At 43.9% G+C, this 20,438-nt stretch overlaps 1 protein-coding gene across 1 annotated transcript in view; it reads right to left on the bottom strand.

Annotated features, from left to right (window-relative positions):
* The window catches only part of cd81a (CD81 molecule a), a 46,023-nt gene extending 26,323 nt beyond the window's left edge, over window positions 1–19,700 (bottom strand). The window contains exons 1-2 of the mRNA XM_030048157.1: window positions 19,509–19,700; window positions 1,215–1,329 (exon numbers count right to left, since the gene is read on the bottom strand). Of these exons, the coding sequence (XP_029904017.1) occupies window positions 1,215–1,329; window positions 19,509–19,574 (181 nt within the window). The 5' untranslated portion in view covers window positions 19,575–19,700. The remainder of the gene's footprint in view (window positions 1–1,214; window positions 1,330–19,508) is intronic.
* Between the last annotated feature and the right edge of the window lie 738 nt (window positions 19,701–20,438).

Genomic DNA, 20,438 nt, shown 5'->3' with positions numbered 1-20,438 from the left:
AACGGCAGCACACTGGCTTAGCTTGTCTATTCAGAGAAGACGTATCACTTTGTCTTATTTTTCAATCTTTGTTATCACAGGCACACTACTGCTCATTCATTGGTAGTTGAATTGTTAGGTCTGTTTGATAATTAATTTACATTTTTAAAACAAATAATAATTTAACATATTGACTCGGACAGTTTCAAAAAGTCCTGGAGGAAACCCTGGACGAGTTTGTGTTTGCACACGGAGCTCGGAGCAGCGTGGACGGGCTCCATCAAACTGCTCTCTGTCCCAACATCAAAGCCATATTGGAAGAGCTCTAACATTGATAAGGTCTTAACCTCCACATTAAGTGCTTTGAAGACCTGAGCTTGTTGGACTGATCCAATAAAACATCTGCATGATGGATGAGACAGCATGAACGGCAAATCAATCCTGAACATCACATTCATCTTAATCAATAGGGGCCTTATAGAGCGAATGAGCTCCACTTATTTTGGCTATTCATAATTCATGTGGATCAGTCACTACATATACATAAACACTGGACAGAGACATGATGCTGGGTCCAAGAAGAAGAAAGGAAAACAAAGACATCATGTTTTCTAAGTTGTTTTCTCCTCCACATTTGACATCGTCTCTACATGATCTCATTTCCCTGGGCTTGACATCGAGCGTGACGCATTTCCAGGATTATTTTAGGGTTTTGTTTGACATCACCTCAAAAACATTTAGTTCATTTTCAGCTGATTTTGCAAACAAGTCATACTATGATAGATGTATTCATACAGAAAAAGGTACTCTTTATGAGTATGGTGATGTATTTTCACCCCATTATCCAACCCTGGATGTGCAAATGCTCATCTTGAGGAGTTTCTGTTAATATTTAATGAACTAATGAAGACTCGTGTCCGGTGGTTAGCCGATATGTTTTAAAACCCACAGGGACCCGTGACTTACGTTCAGCATCTGAACGCGGCTGCATGGAAAGTGCAGGCAGCGCGGCGATATTAGTCAAGATGGAAAAAACACCAAAGAGCACAGCAACATTTTCCTGGTGTGTTTGAGCCGTGATGGAGGAGCGTGCCGCAGAGCGCTCCGCTCACTGAGCTGGCGGCCGCGACCGCCCCGGCCTCCACTTTTCCTTAGACGGAAACATGGCGGCGCTGCGAGGCCGGTGCCAGGACGGAGCCAGAGCCGGGGCAGGGTCAGGCGGGCGGGATACGTACTGATGTAGAAGGTGCTGGGCGCGTGGGTGTCCTCAAACTTGAGCTCGAGCAGGTTGCTGGTCTTGGGGTCGTGTCGGAGCCACAGAGCCACGCCGAGAATCACACCTCCTGCAAGCTGCACACACAACACAACACAACACAACACACAGCGGTTAGAGGGAGGCGACTGTCCACGTTTATTCATTTTAGCCATTTATATGATGAACTGTTGTCTGAAATGGCAGAAAACTGTGAGGAAATAACGTCCTCACCCACCCTGTTGAACCTAGAATCTGACAAGCTGCTGTGGAGACACTCATTCATTATTAATGAGCTGCTGGCTGCTGATTGGCTGGTCGTTTTGACGGCCCCACCCTTGTCCCAGGGCGGGCCCATGCCAATTTAAAAACTCTAAATCATTGGTTGATCTTTGATGAGATAACATCCAGACCGCAGCAGCTATGATGAAACATTTAGGAGTTTTAAAAAAAAAAAAAAAAAAAAAAAAAAAAGTCTGATTGGAAGCGATCAAAGTCCAAAGCGACGTCTTCCTCAGTCTGATCAGCAGCCAGAGACACAAAGTTCATTTCATACAGACGTGAACAGAGAAAAGGAAGGCAGTCTTAGCATCTCACTGATCTTAGGGAACCAGTCATCCGTTATCGACAGACAGACAGACAGACAGACAGACAGACAGGCAGTGATAGACTAGGGGTGTAAAACCAAATCCAAAAAAAAAAACAAAAACAAAAAAACAACTGTTAAATCCACAACACTCAACAAAGTGCAGTGTCACACACACACACACACACACTGTATGAGAGCCTCCAACACACACTGAGCTGATGAGTTAATGAACACGGTGAAAGTATTTTTATGTTGTTTTTTTTTAAATAGTCTAAGCAGCACTTTTGCCTTTGAAAGATTATTTTTTAATTTCATTTTGTTGTCTCCAATTTCTGAATAAAAAACAAACAAACAAACAAACAAACAAAAAATAGAATAGAACAGGACACTAGAGACGGTGGTGGTTTTCTCTTTGTGTTGTTACCAAAGAGAGCAAACCGAAACCGTGACCCCAAACCCACAAACCAAACCAAACCAAACCAAACCGTGAGTTTACTGAACCGCTACAGAGCCAGGCAGGCTTACAGGCAGACGGTGATAAATGATTATTATTGTGAATTAAATAATAATGAATTAATGATAAAAGTGACTGTTGCAGCTCCACGTCCTGATTCAGTTTGTTCAGTTCAGTTTGGTGTCACGTCGTGTGGAGCTGAGACTTCCTGGGCGCGTTTCGTTTTTTTTCTTAGTCTTGTTTTCCGATCTCGGCTGCACCGTGCATTTTCTGCTTCCGCCATAGCTCTTGTGGTGTACCACGGCGGGGGGGCCAACGTGGGGTCCCGGGACCACCAGGGGTCCCTGAGAGGCTTTCAGGGGTCCCCAGCAAAATGAGATTGAACATGAGTAAAAACATGAGGATAGCCTGGTTTATCACTGGTGAAAGAAATCCTAAACATATGTAGGGTTTACATATACCTCGGCACACACACACACACACACAGCAACAGTAAAACAAACCACAGACCGACCACTCCTCGTGGGTTTTCATATCTGCAACACGTGATGGGACGACAAATATATTTTATGATCTGATTCCTGTTTAACAACTTGATTCTTGTCTTTGTCTTCCTCCTGACCCACAGATCTGTCTATAAACAGCCGTGTTGTTAGGAAGTAAAGTTAAAAAAAAAAAAAAATGCCTTCATTCCAGAGGTCGGATCATGTAATGCGGCTGGGGAGATTGTGAAACTGTGAAAGGCGAGTCGTCTCCTTTGTGATCACCACAGCAGAATAAAATGGAGCTGGTGTCAACAGTCATTTTTCTGGGCCGCCGCGCGTTATTGTCACATTGTTGCATTGTGACGTATTGAATTTCAATATATTGTCCCGTCTGTGTCTGAGACTCTCCTCTATCACTCCTGACAGATCTGCGTCGCTGCAGAGGCCGAGGACGAGCCTCTCCGACCTAAAACTGTTTCTGTGTAGAGACGGGAACTGAAATAGACACCGAGCCCCTCCCCACCCCCATCTACACACACACACACACACACACACACACACACACACACTCACACACACACACCCTCCTCTCGTGGTGAGGTCCATTCCTGAGCTGAGGACAGCGCAGCCTAGCAACCAGATCAACACCGCCGCTGCCAAGACTGTTGGCATTTCACTCAACACACACATACACACACACACACACACACACACACACACACACACACACTCACACTCACACACACTCATGCGCACACACAGAACTAGAGTGATACCACACAGTAACTTATTAACTTTATGTAAACTCCCTGCTTTAAACCACAAGGGTTTCCACTGACACACAACAGGAATAAAACAGAGAGGGAGAATCCCGGATTACACTCGAACTTTTTTATCAGATTTATTTCTGTGGGTGACGAACGGAGCCAGCAGCCAGCCAGCAACAAGCACCCAGCCAGCAACAAGCACCCAGCCAGCAACAAGCACCCAGCCAGCAACAGGCACCCAGAACCCAGCCAGCAACAAGCACCCAGCCAGCAACAGGCACCCAGAACCCAGCCAGCAACAAGCACCCAACCAGCAACAAGCACCCAACCAGCAACAAGCACCCAGCACCCAGCACCCAACAAGCACCCAACCAGCACCCAACCAGAGCCCAACCAGAGCCCAACCAGAGCCCAACCAGCACCCACCCAGAGCCCAACCAGCACCCACCCAGAGCCCAACCAGAGCCCAACCAGCACCCAACTAGCACCCAACTAGCACCCAACTAGAGCCCAACCAGAGCCCAACCAGCACCCAACTAGCACCCAACCAGAGCCCAACCAGCACCCACCCAGAGCCCAACTAGCACCCAACCAGAGCCCAACCAGAGCCCAATCAGAGCCCAATCAGAGTCCAACCAGAGCCCAACCAGCACCCACCCAGAGCCCAACCAGCACCCACCCAGAGCCCAACCAGCACCCAACCAGCACCCACCCAGAGCCCAACCAGAGCCCAACCAGCACCCAACCAGAGCCCAACCAGAGCCCACCCAGAGCCCAACCAGCACCCAACTAGCACCCAACCAGAGCCCAACCAGCACCCAACCAGAGCCCAACCAGAGCCCAACCAGCACCCACCCAGAGCCCAACCAGAGCCCAACCAGCACCCACCCAGAGCCCAACCAGCACCCACCCAGAGCCCAACCAGCACCCACCCAGAGCCCAACCAGAGCCCAACTAAAGCCCAACCAGAGCCCAACTAGAGCCCAACCAGAGCCCAACAAGCACCCAACTAGCACCCACCCAGAGCCCAACCAGCACCCAACTAGACCCCAACCAGAGCCCAACCAGAGCCCAACCAGAGCCCAACAAGCACCCAACTAGCACCCAACCAGAGCCCAACCAGAGCCCAACCAGAGCCCAACCAGCACCCAACTAGACCCCAACCAGAGCCCAACCAGAGCCCAACCAGAGCCCAACCAGCACCCAACCAGCACCCAACCAGCACCCAACCAGCACCCAACTAGAGCCCAACCAGCACCCAACTAGAGCCCAACCAGCACCCACCCAGAGCCCAACCGGCACCCACCCAGAGCCCAACCAGAGCCCAACCGGCACCCACCCAGAGCCCAACCGGCACCCACCCAGAGCCCAACCAGAGCCCAACCAGCACCCAACCAGAGCCCAACCAGAGCCCAACCGGCACCCAACCAGAGCCCAACCGGCACCCACCCAGAGCCCAACCAGAGCCCAACCAGCACCCACCCAGAGCCCAACCAGCACCCACCCAGAGCCCAACCAGCACCCAACCAGAGCCCAACCAGAGCCCAACCAGAGCCGAACCAGAGCCCAACCAGCACCCAACTAGAGCCCAACTAGAGCCCAACTAGAGCCCAACCAGTACCCAACTAGAGCCCAACCAGCACCCAACCAGCACCCAACTAGAGCCCAACTAGAGCCCAACCAGTACCCAACTAAAGCCCAACCAGCACACAACTAGAGCCCAACCAGTACCCAACTAAAGCCCAACCAGCACACAACTAGAGCCCAACCAGTACCCAACTAAAGCCCAACCAGCACACAACTAGAGCCCAACTAGAGCCCAACCAGCACCCAACCAGTACCCAACTAAAGCCCAACCAGCACACAACTAGAGCCCAACTAGAGCCCAACTAGTGCTGAGATCCAGTATCCTGCTGGACCCGGCCTTTCCATTTTCTGATTAAATATTTGAGATTTATTCTGAAAAATTGGATGAGTCAGTTTGTTGTTTCCACAGAAACTGATTTTAATTTTGATCATCAAGTAATTGTTTTAGTCATTTATCAAATACAGCTGCCACTTTCTGGCTGCTGCTCAGACAAAGGAAGACATTTGAAGGCATCACTTTGGGCTCTGAGCACTTCCCAAGACCACTCGTACAAAAAACAAACCAACAAAAAAAAAAAAAAAAACACAGAGAGCTTAATGGACAATGAAAATCAACATTAGAGCCTTAGTGGAAACTGAAGCATTCAAATGTCTGTCTGGGCGTGGCAGTGTGTCTCTGCTCATTACTACATCTAAACCAAATCACACACACACACACACACACACACACACACAGACCACAAGTGGAATCTCTGGCCTTGGGCATCAGATGTTCTGAGTCTATATGGAGTCACACTGTCTTTACTGTAATGACTGTAACCTAGTGCACACACAAACACAAACACACACACACACACACACACACACACACACACACAGAGCTATTGCAGAGGCGTTGTTACGTATCCCACCAAGATTTGCCCACAAGCGTTGTGATTAGTCATAAAACTATTTGGCCTGTTGCTCATTCGCCGCCCGTAACTCTTCACCCTGTCAGGACCCCGACTTTAACCGAGCCAGAACTCCAGTGGGATTCCTAACAGCACAGAGCACAAACCTCCAGCAGCCCTTATTGGCTATTTCAAGTCATGCTGCCATGTCGCCTCCACCTGTCGCGCCCAATCAGAGCGGCTGATTTATCATCTCCTTCCCAACCAAACGCAGGCGCTGAGGCTGCGGCTGGCGGGCGTCAGGTGGCCCGGCTTCAGGCTCACTCATGAAAACAGATTTTGGTTCACGTGTGGAGCAGGGAAGTTAATCAAAGAATCCTCGTCTACTCAAATAAAATCACTTATTCACTTGTGTGTTCAAAGCTGATCTGAACCGACTCAGAATGAAACTCAAGACTTACAAGAAGCGATGTGCTGCTCGTTATTTCAGTCATACTCCAGTTACTGATCAGGCGTTATCTGCATAACGGGCAGACAGAAAGAAATCATCACATGGCCTTTACACACACAGCAAGCTCAGAGAGTGTAGCTGGAGTTTGTGGAGGAGACGGGGCTAAAATGGCAGAGCGGTCTGCAGCTTCTGAGGGGCGGAGCAAATGTCCTCATTACTTCCAGTTTGTTGTGTAAAAGGAGAAGAATGTGCTGGTAAAGTGCACACCGTGCTCAGGCCAGAAACAGCTCTCCGCTGCTGCAAAACTCTCCGAGCACCAGCGAAGGCGACATGCACGCAGGGGAGCCCAAGCGACGCTGTGCAAGCACCCCGACCCCAACCCCGACCCCGACCCCGACCCGGGCAGCACCAGCTCCACTTCCCACGGGACACAGACGCAGAGATGGACAGGCTCGTAGCACCGAACACAGCAGAGGAAGAGTTGACTCTTTCTACTGTACAATCGTTAAATAACTCTCTAACATTTTGGGCAATATCCCCTTTTCCTGACTTCCCCAGACTAAGACACCCTTTCCACCTCTGTGCACTGCAAACAGTCAAATCTTACCAAGATTATTTGTCTTATTTCTAGTCAAAATATCTCTTTACACTTAAAATAAGACATGATCAGCTCAGAAATAACTTGTCTTTAGACAATTTTCACCTGTTTCAAGTGAAAATTTACTTGAAACAAGTTAAAATTTGCTAGAAACAAGAAACATATTCTGCCAAGTGAACAAGCAAATTTTTACTTGTTCACTTGTGTCATGTTATTTCTGAGCTGATCATGTCTTATTTTAAGTGTAATGAGATATTTTGACTAAAAATAAGACATTTTTACTTGAAATAAGACAAATACTCTTGGTAAGATTTTGACTTTTTGCAATGTGTGTTCGCTGGTTCAGTTCCTATGGGCAGCTCTTCATGTTAGTCTATGGGAGTCGTGTGGGAAAAAGAGTATTTTGCCCAAAACACGGCCGTATTCCTTTAACTGTTGTATTGTTAACTAGGTGACGTTGCAGAGAAATGCAAAAGTAATGCAAAGAGTTACACATTACTTTCCACAGGGAGGACAGAGCCTAATGAAAGCAGTGCATTCCTTTTTTTTAAGTAATGTGTAATAGGTAACTTTTTTTTTTTTTTGCTTATCAGGGCTGCAAAATAAACCCACAAGCTGAGGAGCAGAGTTACCACAGCGAGTGTGGAAATGAGGAAACACTCTAATCAGTCTAATCCTGCAGCAACAGAGGCTTTCACAACCTCCCTGCACCGAAGGAGTAATGATCCCAAGTGCTGCTCATGGTTTACTTGGACGGGGCGGCCCGAGAGCTCCGTTCCCATGATGCAACAAAACGAGGCCTTGGGTGGATTACTGCACATTTTCCCTGTTAATTAATAATAGAAACGGAACAACAGGAGGCTTTTTTTTTTCTGTCTCCAGTCTCTGATAAAAGCGCACAAATCTCAAGTAACCTCATTAACTAGTTTGATGTCCCTTTTCTCGAGCTTTTCCCGGCACAAACTGGACGGAGCGAGGCCCGGTGGAGGTTTCCACACAGGAACAGGACGAGGCGGCGTCAGCAGGGCCCGTCCACGCGGCAGGACAGGGCTCAGAGCGGCAGGACGGCCAGAGTTTTCATGATTGATTAATTTATCAGTCATTTTCTCAATTAATCATTCAGTGTGTTAACTGATCAAAATAAAGCCGAGGTCTGGTGGTCGTCTCCCACAGGGGACTCCGTGAAACAGTGACGAGTACCAGCGGCAGATTTTAATGTCACTTAAATCACATCCAGACTGCGACAGGCGTGAGGAAACATTCAGTGTATAAAGTGAAAAAAGTGTCAGAGTCCAAAGTGACCTCTTCAAATGTCTTCCTCAGTCTGAGCAGCCACAAAAAAACGTGAAATATTAATTTTAAAAAGCTATGAACGGAGAGGAGGATGACGCTCTTGGAATCTTAGCGAAGCTGCCATCACACAATGTTTGGACTTTTTTACTGGATAAAATGACTAATAGAATTCATCTTGTTTTAAAAATAATAATGGTGTGATTTTCTGTCAGCGGACTAACTGACTGATGAACACACTGCAAAAACTCAAAATCTGACCAAGATTATTTGTCTTATTTCAAGTCAAAAATGTCTTATTACTAGTCAAAATATCTCATTACACTTAAAATAAGACATGATCACCTCAGAAATAACTTGTTTTTAGACAATTGTCTCTTGTTTCAAGTGAAAATTTGCTTGTTTCATTGGCAAAATTTGTTTCTTGTTTCTAGCTAATTTTCACTTATTTCAAGGGAATTTTCACTTTTTCCACTGGCAAATTTTGCCAATGAAACAGCAAATTTTCACTTGAAACAAGAGACAGTTGTCTAAAAACAATTTACTTCTGAGGTGATCATGTCTTATTTTAAGTGTAATGAGATATTTTGACTAGAAATAAGACAAATAATCTTGGTAAGATTTTGCGTTTTTGCAGTGCAGCGACCGTCTGCACTGCAAAACATGACTTTCAACATGACTTTCACTGAGGCAAATAAAGCTAAACAATATATTTTCTTTTAGGTAGCTAACATTAGCCAGCTAGTATTAGCAAATGTTCTCTAATATTCGTTAGTTGTGCTGCACAAGTGTCAGTATTTCTGAAACATTCAGCTGCTAATGTCGCTTAACCCTGGCCCTAACCTTAACAACAACATTTTCCTCACCTTAACCAAGTACGGAAGAAAGAGCAGTAACATGAGGTGGTCTACAGGGGGCGACGGAGTCCAGGTCGACGAGTTCAAATCCACATCCAAGCAGAACCAGTTTGTTTTTAGCGTGTTTCCTAAAGTTAGCCTGCTAAAGTTTCCTAACCTTAACCAAACCCTAACCAAAATAAAATCACAGAAACCAACACACAGCATCACCACAGTATAAAAGTCCCAGTACGTGTTTTTTTTTTCATGTAATTACAATTTGCTCATGATGCCCTGATGAAGGTTTTATACTGAAATGAGCCCAAAAACCGCAGCAAAAGAGGTGAAGGCTCTTGTTGTGTTGTGTTGTGTTTTTTCAGCCTTTTCAACAGGTAATTATAACTGTGTTTGTGACGCTTTTATCAGGCCATTTCTTCCTGGCGAAAGGTTACTCTGTTCAGCCGGATCTACTTTCCAGTTCAGAGAGGGACGTGTCTAATTTCCGCTAAAAATAGGTACTGGGACTTGTTGTTTTTTATTTAAGCATAATTCCTGATTGGCACCCTTTTATTGTGTTTTTGCTGAAGTAATGTAATTCACTTTATTTTAAATGTAATTTGGTGGAGTGGAATAATCTCATTTTTTCTTCCTTCCAAGAATCCAGATTGAACTCTTTGTGCTTTCGTCCTTTTTGAATCACACGTTCTCTTTTCTAAAAAACAAACTCAACAACTTTCACTGCCTCTGCATGTTAAATCTCAGTTTTTACTTCCGCCGAGGCTCGTTTTGACACCAGAACGTCTCCTGCCGCTGGAGGACAATCTGAACCAAGCAGGAGATTTTCCCCCTGTTTCCACGGCGGTGATGCCCTGCTGGTTCACAACAACACATCAACACATCAACACAACAACACACACCTGGCAGCAAAACCCGGGACCAGCAACCACCCGGAAATGAACTCATCACCAGCCGACGGGAAGGGAGACGTGAGGAGAGGGGGGGGTTTTCCCGGCAGGTTTGTTGATGTTGGGGTTAAACTGGGATTTGGCAGGTGGGACAGCGGGGGGAGGGGGGACGGGGGCGCGGGGGTCGGGCTGGCAGCTCCCCTCCAAAGCGCTGCCAGGTTGGGGTCAGCGGAGGGAAAACACACATGCGTTTGGGCCCCGGGGGGGAATTTCCTCCTCAGATTTGACAGCAGAGACACGCGGCGGACGGTCGAATCGGCGTCATATCTGAAGAAACACGTGCGTTTATACAACTTAACATCTTCTAAAGACATAAAAGATCTTTTCTATTGATTAAAACAAGTTTTAAAACCAAGAGAATCCCAGCACGCAGCTCATCTGCTCATCAGATATACCTTTGGAGCGCTGAAACGATTTGTCGATTCACTGATTAGTTGCCCGATAGGACATTAACCAATCATACTTTCCTTAATCAATTAGAGACACTTAGACTGGCACGCACCGATATACTTTATAAAGTGACATTTTATCAGCCCAGTTTGATGATTACAGCTTTGGCTGATTATGGGATTGAGATTTTTGTGACATTTTTGGGGTGTTTTTTAGATGATTTTGCGACTTTAAAGACTTTAAAACGAACATAATCTCATGTTAACAATAAAAAAAATGTAGAATCTCAGAAGTTCAACCTGTTTCACACCTCAACTTATACTTTGACTCTAAACGCTAAAATGTGTTTCAATATCGACAATTACAGCTGGGAGGAAACTGGCGTCAAGAAGTCATTTAATTTTAGCTACAGTGCAGTATACTGTATATAGGTGGACTTTTTACATTTATTCAGTTGTCTTATTTTTTGCATATATTGTTGTCATATTATTGTAGAATGAATGCACACGTTTTACTGCATACATGTACTTTTTGCAAATTTCTAATGCACATATTTTAATATTTCTTATTTTACTTTCCTTCAACTGACCCAACTTCCCTTTGGGGATCAGTGGAGTATTTCTGATGGTGATTGTGATATGTGAAAGGTAATAACAGCCAAATGAGGCATGAACACACCTGGACTGATTAGGGATTATGGGAATTCTGCATATTTATGACTTTTGGGAATATTTACCTCAGCCTGTGATGATCAGATTTGGTGCAGAAACTGAAGCTGCTGTTTTAGTTTTTTTGGGGGGGGGATCTGTTTGATGTTTTGTATGTGGCCGCAGATGAATGTCACATTTTCCCCAGCTTGTGACATAAAAAAAAAAAAAAACTGCTGCAGCCTCTGCTTGTGGATCTGCACCAAGCCACAATTATTCAGTTTCATGTTTCACAACAAGGTTTCTCTGATATTCAGGCCATTCTGTCTGGAGAAGGAAGAGGAAACCCCCCCTCCTCTTTTTTCTTTACAGTTCGTCATGGTCGATTACGAGCGTGTCTCAACGCATATTTGAGTTTTTTTGTCCAAATCCTGGAGGCGGTCGACATGGAGACGCCGTGTGGCCGAGCCGCCGCTGTCATGCACGAAATGAGACGCTCACGACAACAAAGACACGACCTAAAACTGAACAAGCAGCAGACAGTGTGTGTGTGTGTGTGTGTGTTTGGTCAGCTGTTACACACTGACCCAGAAAACACAGGGAACACACACCGATGCTGCACCGAGGGTTATGTGGGTTTGTGCTTGATAAGGAAAAATATGTACACCAGAGATAATTTGCTTCTTTTGCCTGTAAAAGCCTGTTCTGCTCTCGTTTCACTGTGAAACCTGAGCGGAGGGGTTTTTACATTATTATCATTATTATTAGCGTTAAAAACTGAGAAAATTCACTTGATTTTAATCAAAAATGTGGAAAAAAGGTGTTGAAGAAATAAGCAATAAATTATTAAAATGTTACAAGAAAATTACCAGAAAATGACAGAAAAATAAAAGTATATATTGGCCCCCAAAGTGAAGAAAAAGAAAAACAAATAAAGTGAATTTTGTTAACAGGGTGCCCAAAGGTTGCTGGGTTTTAAAGGGTGAAACAGCAGAAAAACTGATTATTTTACTTTTTTCATGCCGTACAGTGATGAGAATCCCATTTTCTCCCCCACAGTTACACAAAGACAGAATGGATTATTTTGCTAAGCATCAGGTGAGTGACTGTCTGTCGTCTAAAAGTCAGTTTTCTTCATTATTTTCACAGGTTTTCCTCAGTGTTACATCAGTTTTGACAGTAAACACTGCAAAAACTCAAAATCTTACCAAGATTATTTGTCTTATTTCAAGTCAAACATGTCTTATTACTAGTCAAAATATCTCATTACACTTAAAATAAGACATGATCACCTCAGAAGTAACTTGTTTTTAGACAATTGTCTCTTGTTTCAAGTGAAAATTCGCTTGAAACAAGTGAAAATTTGCTTGTTTCATTGGCAAAATTTGCCAGTGGAAAAAGTGAAAATTCACTTGAAATAAGTAGATAGAAACAAGCTAGAAACAAGAAACAAATTTTGCCAATGAAATAAGCAAATTTTCACTTGAAACAAGAGACAATTGTCTAAAAACAAGTTACTTCTGAGGTGATCATGTCTTATTTTAAGTGTAATGAGATATTTTGACTAGTAATAAGACATTTTTGACTTGAAATAAGACAAATAATCTTGGTAAGATTTTGAGTTTTGACAGTAAAGGGAACAGGTCGGACTGGAGATCTGCACCGTTCACCTGCAGCTGATTCTCAGTGAGATTTCCTGCATTCTTCCTGGAGAGTTTTGGAAAACTGTTTTGACCTGTTTTGACTTGTAAAAAAGTGTTTTGTGACCCGCTGTGATGTCGAAATCTCAACTCAGATCGAGAGAGAGAGAGAGAAGGAGAAAGTGAAAGAAAGACCGAGAAGCCTCAGGTGTTTTCCATCGGCTCCATCTGGACTTCACATGCTGTTCTCAAAATGCTTTCACTTTTATTAATAACTCCACGCCGTCACCGAGCTCCTTCAGAGAAACAGAACAAACTGCGGCCCGTCCTGAACCAGAGCCCTCGGCTGCTCGTTCAGTAACGAGTCTGGATCAGGATGAACGTCCTCCTTCATCACTCATCACTTCACAAACTCTCCCTTCCTGCTTTCTTACTGCGCTCTCTGTGTTTTCAGCGTTCAAGGCCTTTCCTCCCTTTATCTCCGTTGGTTTGGTGATAACCTGCTGGCATTTCATCCTCTCACCTTCCCTCTAAATCCCTCTGTTGATCACCACCTTCACCACAGTTGGACGCTGGTGATGTTTTTTAGTTTTTCCTTGTTAGCAGAATATCTCCACAAGTTTTCACCGGATTTGTATGAAACTCTGGGGAAAGATCAGTCATGTGGCAAAGAGGAAGCGACTCACTTTTGGCTGGGATTGGCCCAAAGCAGGTGAGATTAGCTTTCAGTGAAAATCCGACATGTGGATCGCTGGAGGAGGAATGCGCTCGGGTGCCTCCCGGCCTCATCTCATTTCATTTCAAAGCACTTAACAGCTCTTTGTTCAAAAGCGCCTTGACACCTGAGCATACCTATCTACAAGTTGTGGGTTTTTTTTTTTCCATTGTTTAGAAGTTACGGGGAACTGTAATGAATCAGTGTCTGCCACAGTGACATAACTTCCAAGAAGATGCTTGGGGTTTCCAGGTTACTCATCTTCCAAGGAGAAACTTCCTGTATTTTCACGTCCCTTGGCCTGAAAAGCGGGCGTGGCGTTCACAAAAAAGCCTCTTGACTTCTGTTGTTTTGTTGTGTTCAGGCTGCACACGTTCTTTTTGGTCACTGCCACCTCCAGTAACTGGTTTCACCTTATTTACATGTTCATCCACTCGTACGGTGGCATGGAGACAAAGAGGATGAGGAGGGCTCCGATATTTTCTGTTGGCTGTCACATCTCATCCGCTACAGGTCGCTTTAGTTATTCCAACACAGCAGCCTTTTGTTTTTGTTAACAAACTATAAAACGCATCAGGACTTCAGGATGCACTGCAGAAACGCAAAATCTTACCAAGATTATTTGTCTTATTTCAAGTCAAAAATGTCTTATTTCTAGTCAAAATATCTCATTACACTTAAAATAAGACATGATCACCTCAGAAGTGAGTTGTTTTTAGACAATTTTCACTTGTTTCAAGTGAAAATTCACTTGAAACAAGTGAAAATTTGCTTGTTTCATTGGCAAAATTTGCCAGTGGAAAAAATGAAAATTCACTTGAAATAAGTGAAAATTAGCTAGAAACAAGAAACAAATTTTGCCAATGAAACAAGCAAAGCAAGAGACAATTGTCTAAAAACAAGTTACTTCTGAGGTGATCATGTCTTATTTTAAGTGTAATGAGATATTTCGACTAGGAATAAGACATTTTTGACTTGAAATAAGACAAATAATCTTGGTAAGATTTTGAGTTTTTGCAGTGTGGATTTGTACGGACAACTGGATGTCCCTCTGGATTTTCTCTCTCCATCGTCTCTTCAGCTGTCCATCAGTCAGGAAGCGGTGGAACCACAGCGGCACCACATTTCCTGAACCAAAGACGACCAGATTCACTTTTCAGGCCTTTCAGTCAAACAGGGGGCGGGGTCGTGGGCGTGGCCTACCTCAAAAAAGTCAAAAAAACTCACAAAAGTCCTGTTGTATGGACTGTTTGATGTTTGATGTTCGATACATGACCTGATGGGACGAGGTCGGTGCTTTCACTGGATTCTCTGATCCTGTTTAAAGGCTCCACTGGAATTACCCGCATTACAAGTAAAAAATTACATTAGTGACGTTCCTCTGGCGAAAACCCCGGTGAAAACAGCTCTGAGACCACGGGACGCTCAGGAGAGATCCAGACATTTCAGGATCAGTCCAGGTTAAGAGCTTATACCACAAGCTGACCAGCGTGGTATTGATCGATCGTGCAGTAAATTTGTGATCGATCAGGGACAAAAGCAGAGCAGATATCAGTGCGGCTGCAGCCTCCAGCCTTTATTTCTCACTGCTGCCCGCCGTCCAGAGGACAAGGAGTTGTAGAGTGCAGGGCGTGTTAGAGGGAAGGGGGGGGTGCAGCTCCCATCAGACACACACACACACACACACAGAGAGAGACACAAAGAGAGCTCTCTCCCGTCCCCCCTTAACCTCTTCACCCTCTCAGTGTCGGATGTAATTTATGGAAACAGGAGGTTTCCCTCTTAAAGAGCCCGCGGCCTCCAGACTTTCATCGGAGCTGCGCCTCCAGCTTCTCCTCAGACGGATCGGCCTCGTCCGTCCGCTCTAATGGAGGCAGGAGGGCTTTTTTCTCTCCACAGGGCTCCCCGAGGAGCCACAATGTAATTAAAATGGGGGACGTGTTCAAGCGGGGAGGAGGAGTCAGATCTCTGCTGCAGTGCACTACCACACGGGCAGATCTGAGCGCAGGGAGGGGCGAGACATTAAAAATTCAATACATCACAATACAACAACATGACAGGATGTATCAGTGGGTCCGAAACATGAAAAGTGACACCAGCTACTTTTTATTCATTTCATTCATTCAAGTGCAATATCCATTCGTTTTTATAGTATTTGTTTTTTCTTATTATTGTTCTTATTATTTTATTTATACACTCAGCGTCCACTTCATCATCTTCACCTGCACAATCTAATCTAATCTAATCTAATCCAGCTGTTGTGCCATAAAGTTTCCTCTCCTGCTGCCTGTAATGCTCAGCTTGTCTTGTTGTCACGGTAACAGAGGTGTTCATTCACTTCTGTGTTTGGCATTGAGCTCATAGTTAGTGCTGCACTTTACTGACAGCTGTTTCCACTATTCTGTCCCCCCTCATTGTATATAAATACGGAAGGACAAAAAATCAGAAACCCCTCTCAGTATAATGCAGTCCAGTAGCAGACCTCTGCAAACTACAACCTCAGTAATAAACACAGAATTAAAGTGACACATTCTGCACAATGTCAACACAAACAGAACGTTATAAACTTTGTGGAAATCTCACCGTCAGTTCCTGTTTTAGTAATTTGACCTCGTTTTCACTGATATTGCCACGTATTCTCCTGTTACTGCTGTTTGATTTTAGTTGTGACTGTGTTTTATACGTAACCTCAGCACTGTTGAAAAAGACAATGTTTTTCCAGGGTTTTCAATAAACAAAATGATGATGATGACTTTAGTTTCATATTCATTGGACGCGTGCTTGTCATCTTGTCTTTAATTGTCTTGTGAATTTGCACTGATCAGGAGGATAACGCTGCTCATTTTGTTGTTTACTGGCACAATGACAATGAAGGCTTTCCACTCTATTTCTATTTATTATTTGCATTGAATCATGAAGTCCGTATCACACATCTGACAGCAGCATGACAGCAATATATCTTCATTTTTGCATGTGCTTTTATCTTTTATGAATCTATTTAATTATAATTTATCTATGCAGTTTTTAAAAAAATGTGATGCTGAAAACTTAAAAAAAAAAACATGTAAGAATATTTTGAAAAAAGGGGAGATAAAAAATAAAGTGATTCAAAGTAATGAAAATAGGAATAAAATAGTAAATAAAATCGGTTCGGTGCTGGCGGCCCCGCCCCGCTCTGGGAAAGCCATCCGAGGAAGCCGCAGCTCGCTCGCTCGGCTGTGACTCATCCGGAATATTCCTGTCCTGCTGATGATCTGAGGCTGGGCCGCCCCGACACGACACACACACACACACACACACACTCACACAGCTGTCAGGGCGAGGGCCTCATTAGGGCCGCACACCATGTGACAGGAAGTCCTCAAGTCGAGCACCAATCAGCTTCTTCCTTCCCGTTTGTGCACCTGACGGAGCCGGAGACGCTCGCATCTCGGCCTGGACTTCATTTTTTTTTTTTTTAATATGAACGAATATGAACAAGTTTGTATGATTATATATCATATGCCTACTTTATTTAATTTTGTTTTCTTGTGTTTAATTTTTCTAAAGATATATATTTATCTCCTCTAGTGTTATTTTTGTGTGCTGTTGTTCCTGTGCAATCTACATTTACTAATTTGGAATCAATAAACTATCGATCTATCAATCAGTGGTTGTCTATGGGAAGCCTTTAACCTGCGCTACAGGTGTACATGTTTTTATTGTTAAACTGTTTTTAGTTTCATGAAAATGTACAAGTTGTTTTTACTGCAAGTTTCTTGTTTTGCTGTTGTTTCTTTTTTGACAAATGTATTTTTTTTTTATTCATATCATTTTGCACAATACATCGATTTTAATCACTTGTAAATTTAATATAAAAAGGTATAGACCTGATTTATGTATTAGACTTAACGGAGAAAAAAAAATTATGAGAAACTTGCGTCATTTGACAGTTGAGTCTACATGGCTCTCATTGTCAACCAGACTCACTGACCAATTTTAGGTTTATTCCATGTTTTTTTTTTTTTTTTTGTACAGCGCATCTTTAATATCTAAACACTGAACAGCCTTCCTCAAACCTGCAGTAACAGCTATTTACTCAAACCATCAGTTGCTTTAACGGTTACAATCATGATTATAGGAACAAATGATTGATTATTGGCAGCTTAAACTGATCCGTATCAATATCGCCTCTGACTGGTCGGCTCCCCCGACATCTGAGTTCACTTTAACCAACAGACCCAGGACATAAAACTAAACACGGCGCCTCAGAAACAGACGCTCACATGTCGCCAAAAAAGCTCCAATCACTTTTAGCCGAGTGGGTGGGGCTCTGTGTGTGTGTGTGTGTGTTTGTGTGTGTGTGTGTGTGTGTGTGGGGAGGGGTCTGCCCTTTGCTGCTAAAATTAAATGAAGTGGACTGAGACCAGCGGCGCTGTGAGGACAAAGACGTCTTGACAGTAAAAGCTCAGTCATTTCTCGGTCCTGTTTTATTCTTGGGTGGTTCTTTTTTGTTTTTTTGTTTTTTCCCTTTAAGCAGATAGAGACGCTGGGGCCAACACGGGCTCCGATTGGCCGCTCTTGGCAGCCAATCACAAGGCTGGTCAACTTTGCTGGTCAAAAAAAAAAAAAAAAAAAAAAAAAAAAAGGAACAAACCTATATATACATAAGCTGGACACTGTAAGTGAGTTATTTAAAAATATGGAGTAGGACTAATGCTGCTTTACAATTGGGCAGATAGACAGACAGACAGATAAACAGACAGTTATTTAACTAGATAGACAGATACACATATATAGGTTATATAATATATAGACAGACAGACAGGTAGATAGACAGATAGAGAGACAGACAGACAGATGAACACGCTGTCTGAAGGCTCTGACACAAGTGAAGTAAAAGCTCAGAAATCTTTCCATGATCCATCACCAAAACAGACCTTGACTCACCCAGTGGAAATCACCAAGACTCACACACACACCCGCGTGCGCGCGCTCACACACACACACACACACACACACACACACGGAGGGGCTGGGGAGGAGGATGTAATGCAAACAAAGCCCTCCTCCAGCTCAGAAAAGAAAAGAAAAAAAAAAAAAAAAAAAACTCTGAACTGCCGCCCAACAAGCAGAGACTTCACATCCACACAGCTCCTTTATGTCTCAGCCCCTCGGCTTCATCTGCCCAGAAAAATTACAACTAAACTCCCCCTGAACCTCTGAGCATGTGTTTTCTACCTCTGTTTTTCACCTCAGCCCCTGTGACTCAGAGCCAAACAAAACACCCACCGTGTTTTATAGTTAACATTAAACATCCCGCAGCTCATTAGTGCGATTTTAAACCCAATCATACATGTTTTATAGTTAAACTGGAGAATCTTTCACTTCAGCTCTACAGCTTTAACCCCATCCGTTATGTTTTATTATTATTATTATTATTATTATTATTATTATTATTATTATTATTATAGTTCATCTGGGATATTTCTCCCCTCATCAGCGTGATTTGTAGTTTGAAACCGGACAGCATCCTTCACCTCACACATGGTTTGGGCTATAGTTGAACTAAAACCTCCTTCACCTCAGCCCAGTGTTTTTACAGTGGGACTTAACCCCCCCCAAGCAGCTCGGCCAGGCGGCTCTTACTGGAATAAAGGGCGCATATGGGAGCATGTGCGTTAAATTCATTCGCGCTGCTTTGACCACGAGTCCTAATAGGCAGATTGCGGTAAAAAAAAAAACCTCCATAATAACTACAGCAAACACACCGTGCACATCACATGTTGCTGAAGTACACTGCTGCTGATTTAGAGCAACGCTGCCCGGTAAAGGCAGACAGGCAGGCTGAAGAAACCCACTCAGAAATAATAATGGTAATAATAATAATAATAAAAGAGGGCTGAGAGAGGGCGGCGCTGCCCAGTGAACTGAGCGCCACACACACACACACACACACACACACAATCTGCTGGAAAACAGTGCGCCTCTTACCCAGAAGATGAAGTTGAAGAAGAAGAGCAGGTATTTGATGCATTTGGTGCAGCCTTCCACTCCCATGGTTGCGGGTTTTTGGACGGTTTTTTTTCCTCTGTTCGCTCGGAGTTAACGGGACAACAGCAGCAGGCCAGGCGGCGTCTGGAGAGCAGAGTCACGGCTGAGAATCCTTACTTGTGCTCGCAGGGAGAGGCAACACCCAGCTTCTGCCCTCCCCTCCGAGCAAACGGCGACGTCAAGCCGCCGCGCGCACACACACGGCACTTCCGGCCACCGCACAAAATAAATACGTAATTAAATCAAAATAAATAAAAAACAATTAAACAATTTCTTCGCTTTTCGCTGCTGCTTTATGTTTGGTTTGTTTTGGTTTTTCTTTTTTTTAATTTGTCTATTTTTTTATTTTTTTTTTCCTGGCATCACCACATGGATTTGAATTATTTGAGCCACTGAAGCTTTTTCTTTATTTCTTCTTTTTCTGTGTTTAGCATTGTAACGACTAGTGCGGATCTTAAGTAATGTTTTTTCCCGGAGATACACAGTACCCAATACAATACACAATACCCAATTATACATTTTAAAGAGAGACCTAGCTACAGCAGATGGGAGTAAGATCACCATATTGTTTTGTTATAATTTTATTTAATATTTATTTGACAGGGGCGATACATACAACATTGCCACAAAAAAGGGAAAATGTGATGTATGTAAGACGTCTAGCTTCAGCTAATTTGCGGTCTTTGTCCCTGATTTGCAGTCTTTGTCAATGCATTTCAATGCATTTCCAGTGTGTCTGCAGGTCGTGCTCTTATTCACCTGTTGATTTAAAGTGTGAATTGAAGTGTCTGTCTATCTCTTTGTAAGCCCTTTGCATGCTGGGACAGGCTGCAGCCGAACAGGACTGTATTGTGAGAGACGACGTGTAAC

The sequence above is a fragment of the Myripristis murdjan genome, chromosome 3, assembly GCF_902150065.1.
Source record: "Myripristis murdjan chromosome 3, fMyrMur1.1, whole genome shotgun sequence".
NCBI lineage: Eukaryota > Metazoa > Chordata > Actinopteri > Holocentriformes > Holocentridae > Myripristis > Myripristis murdjan.
This window is presented reverse-complemented; position numbering and strand designations above follow the sequence as displayed.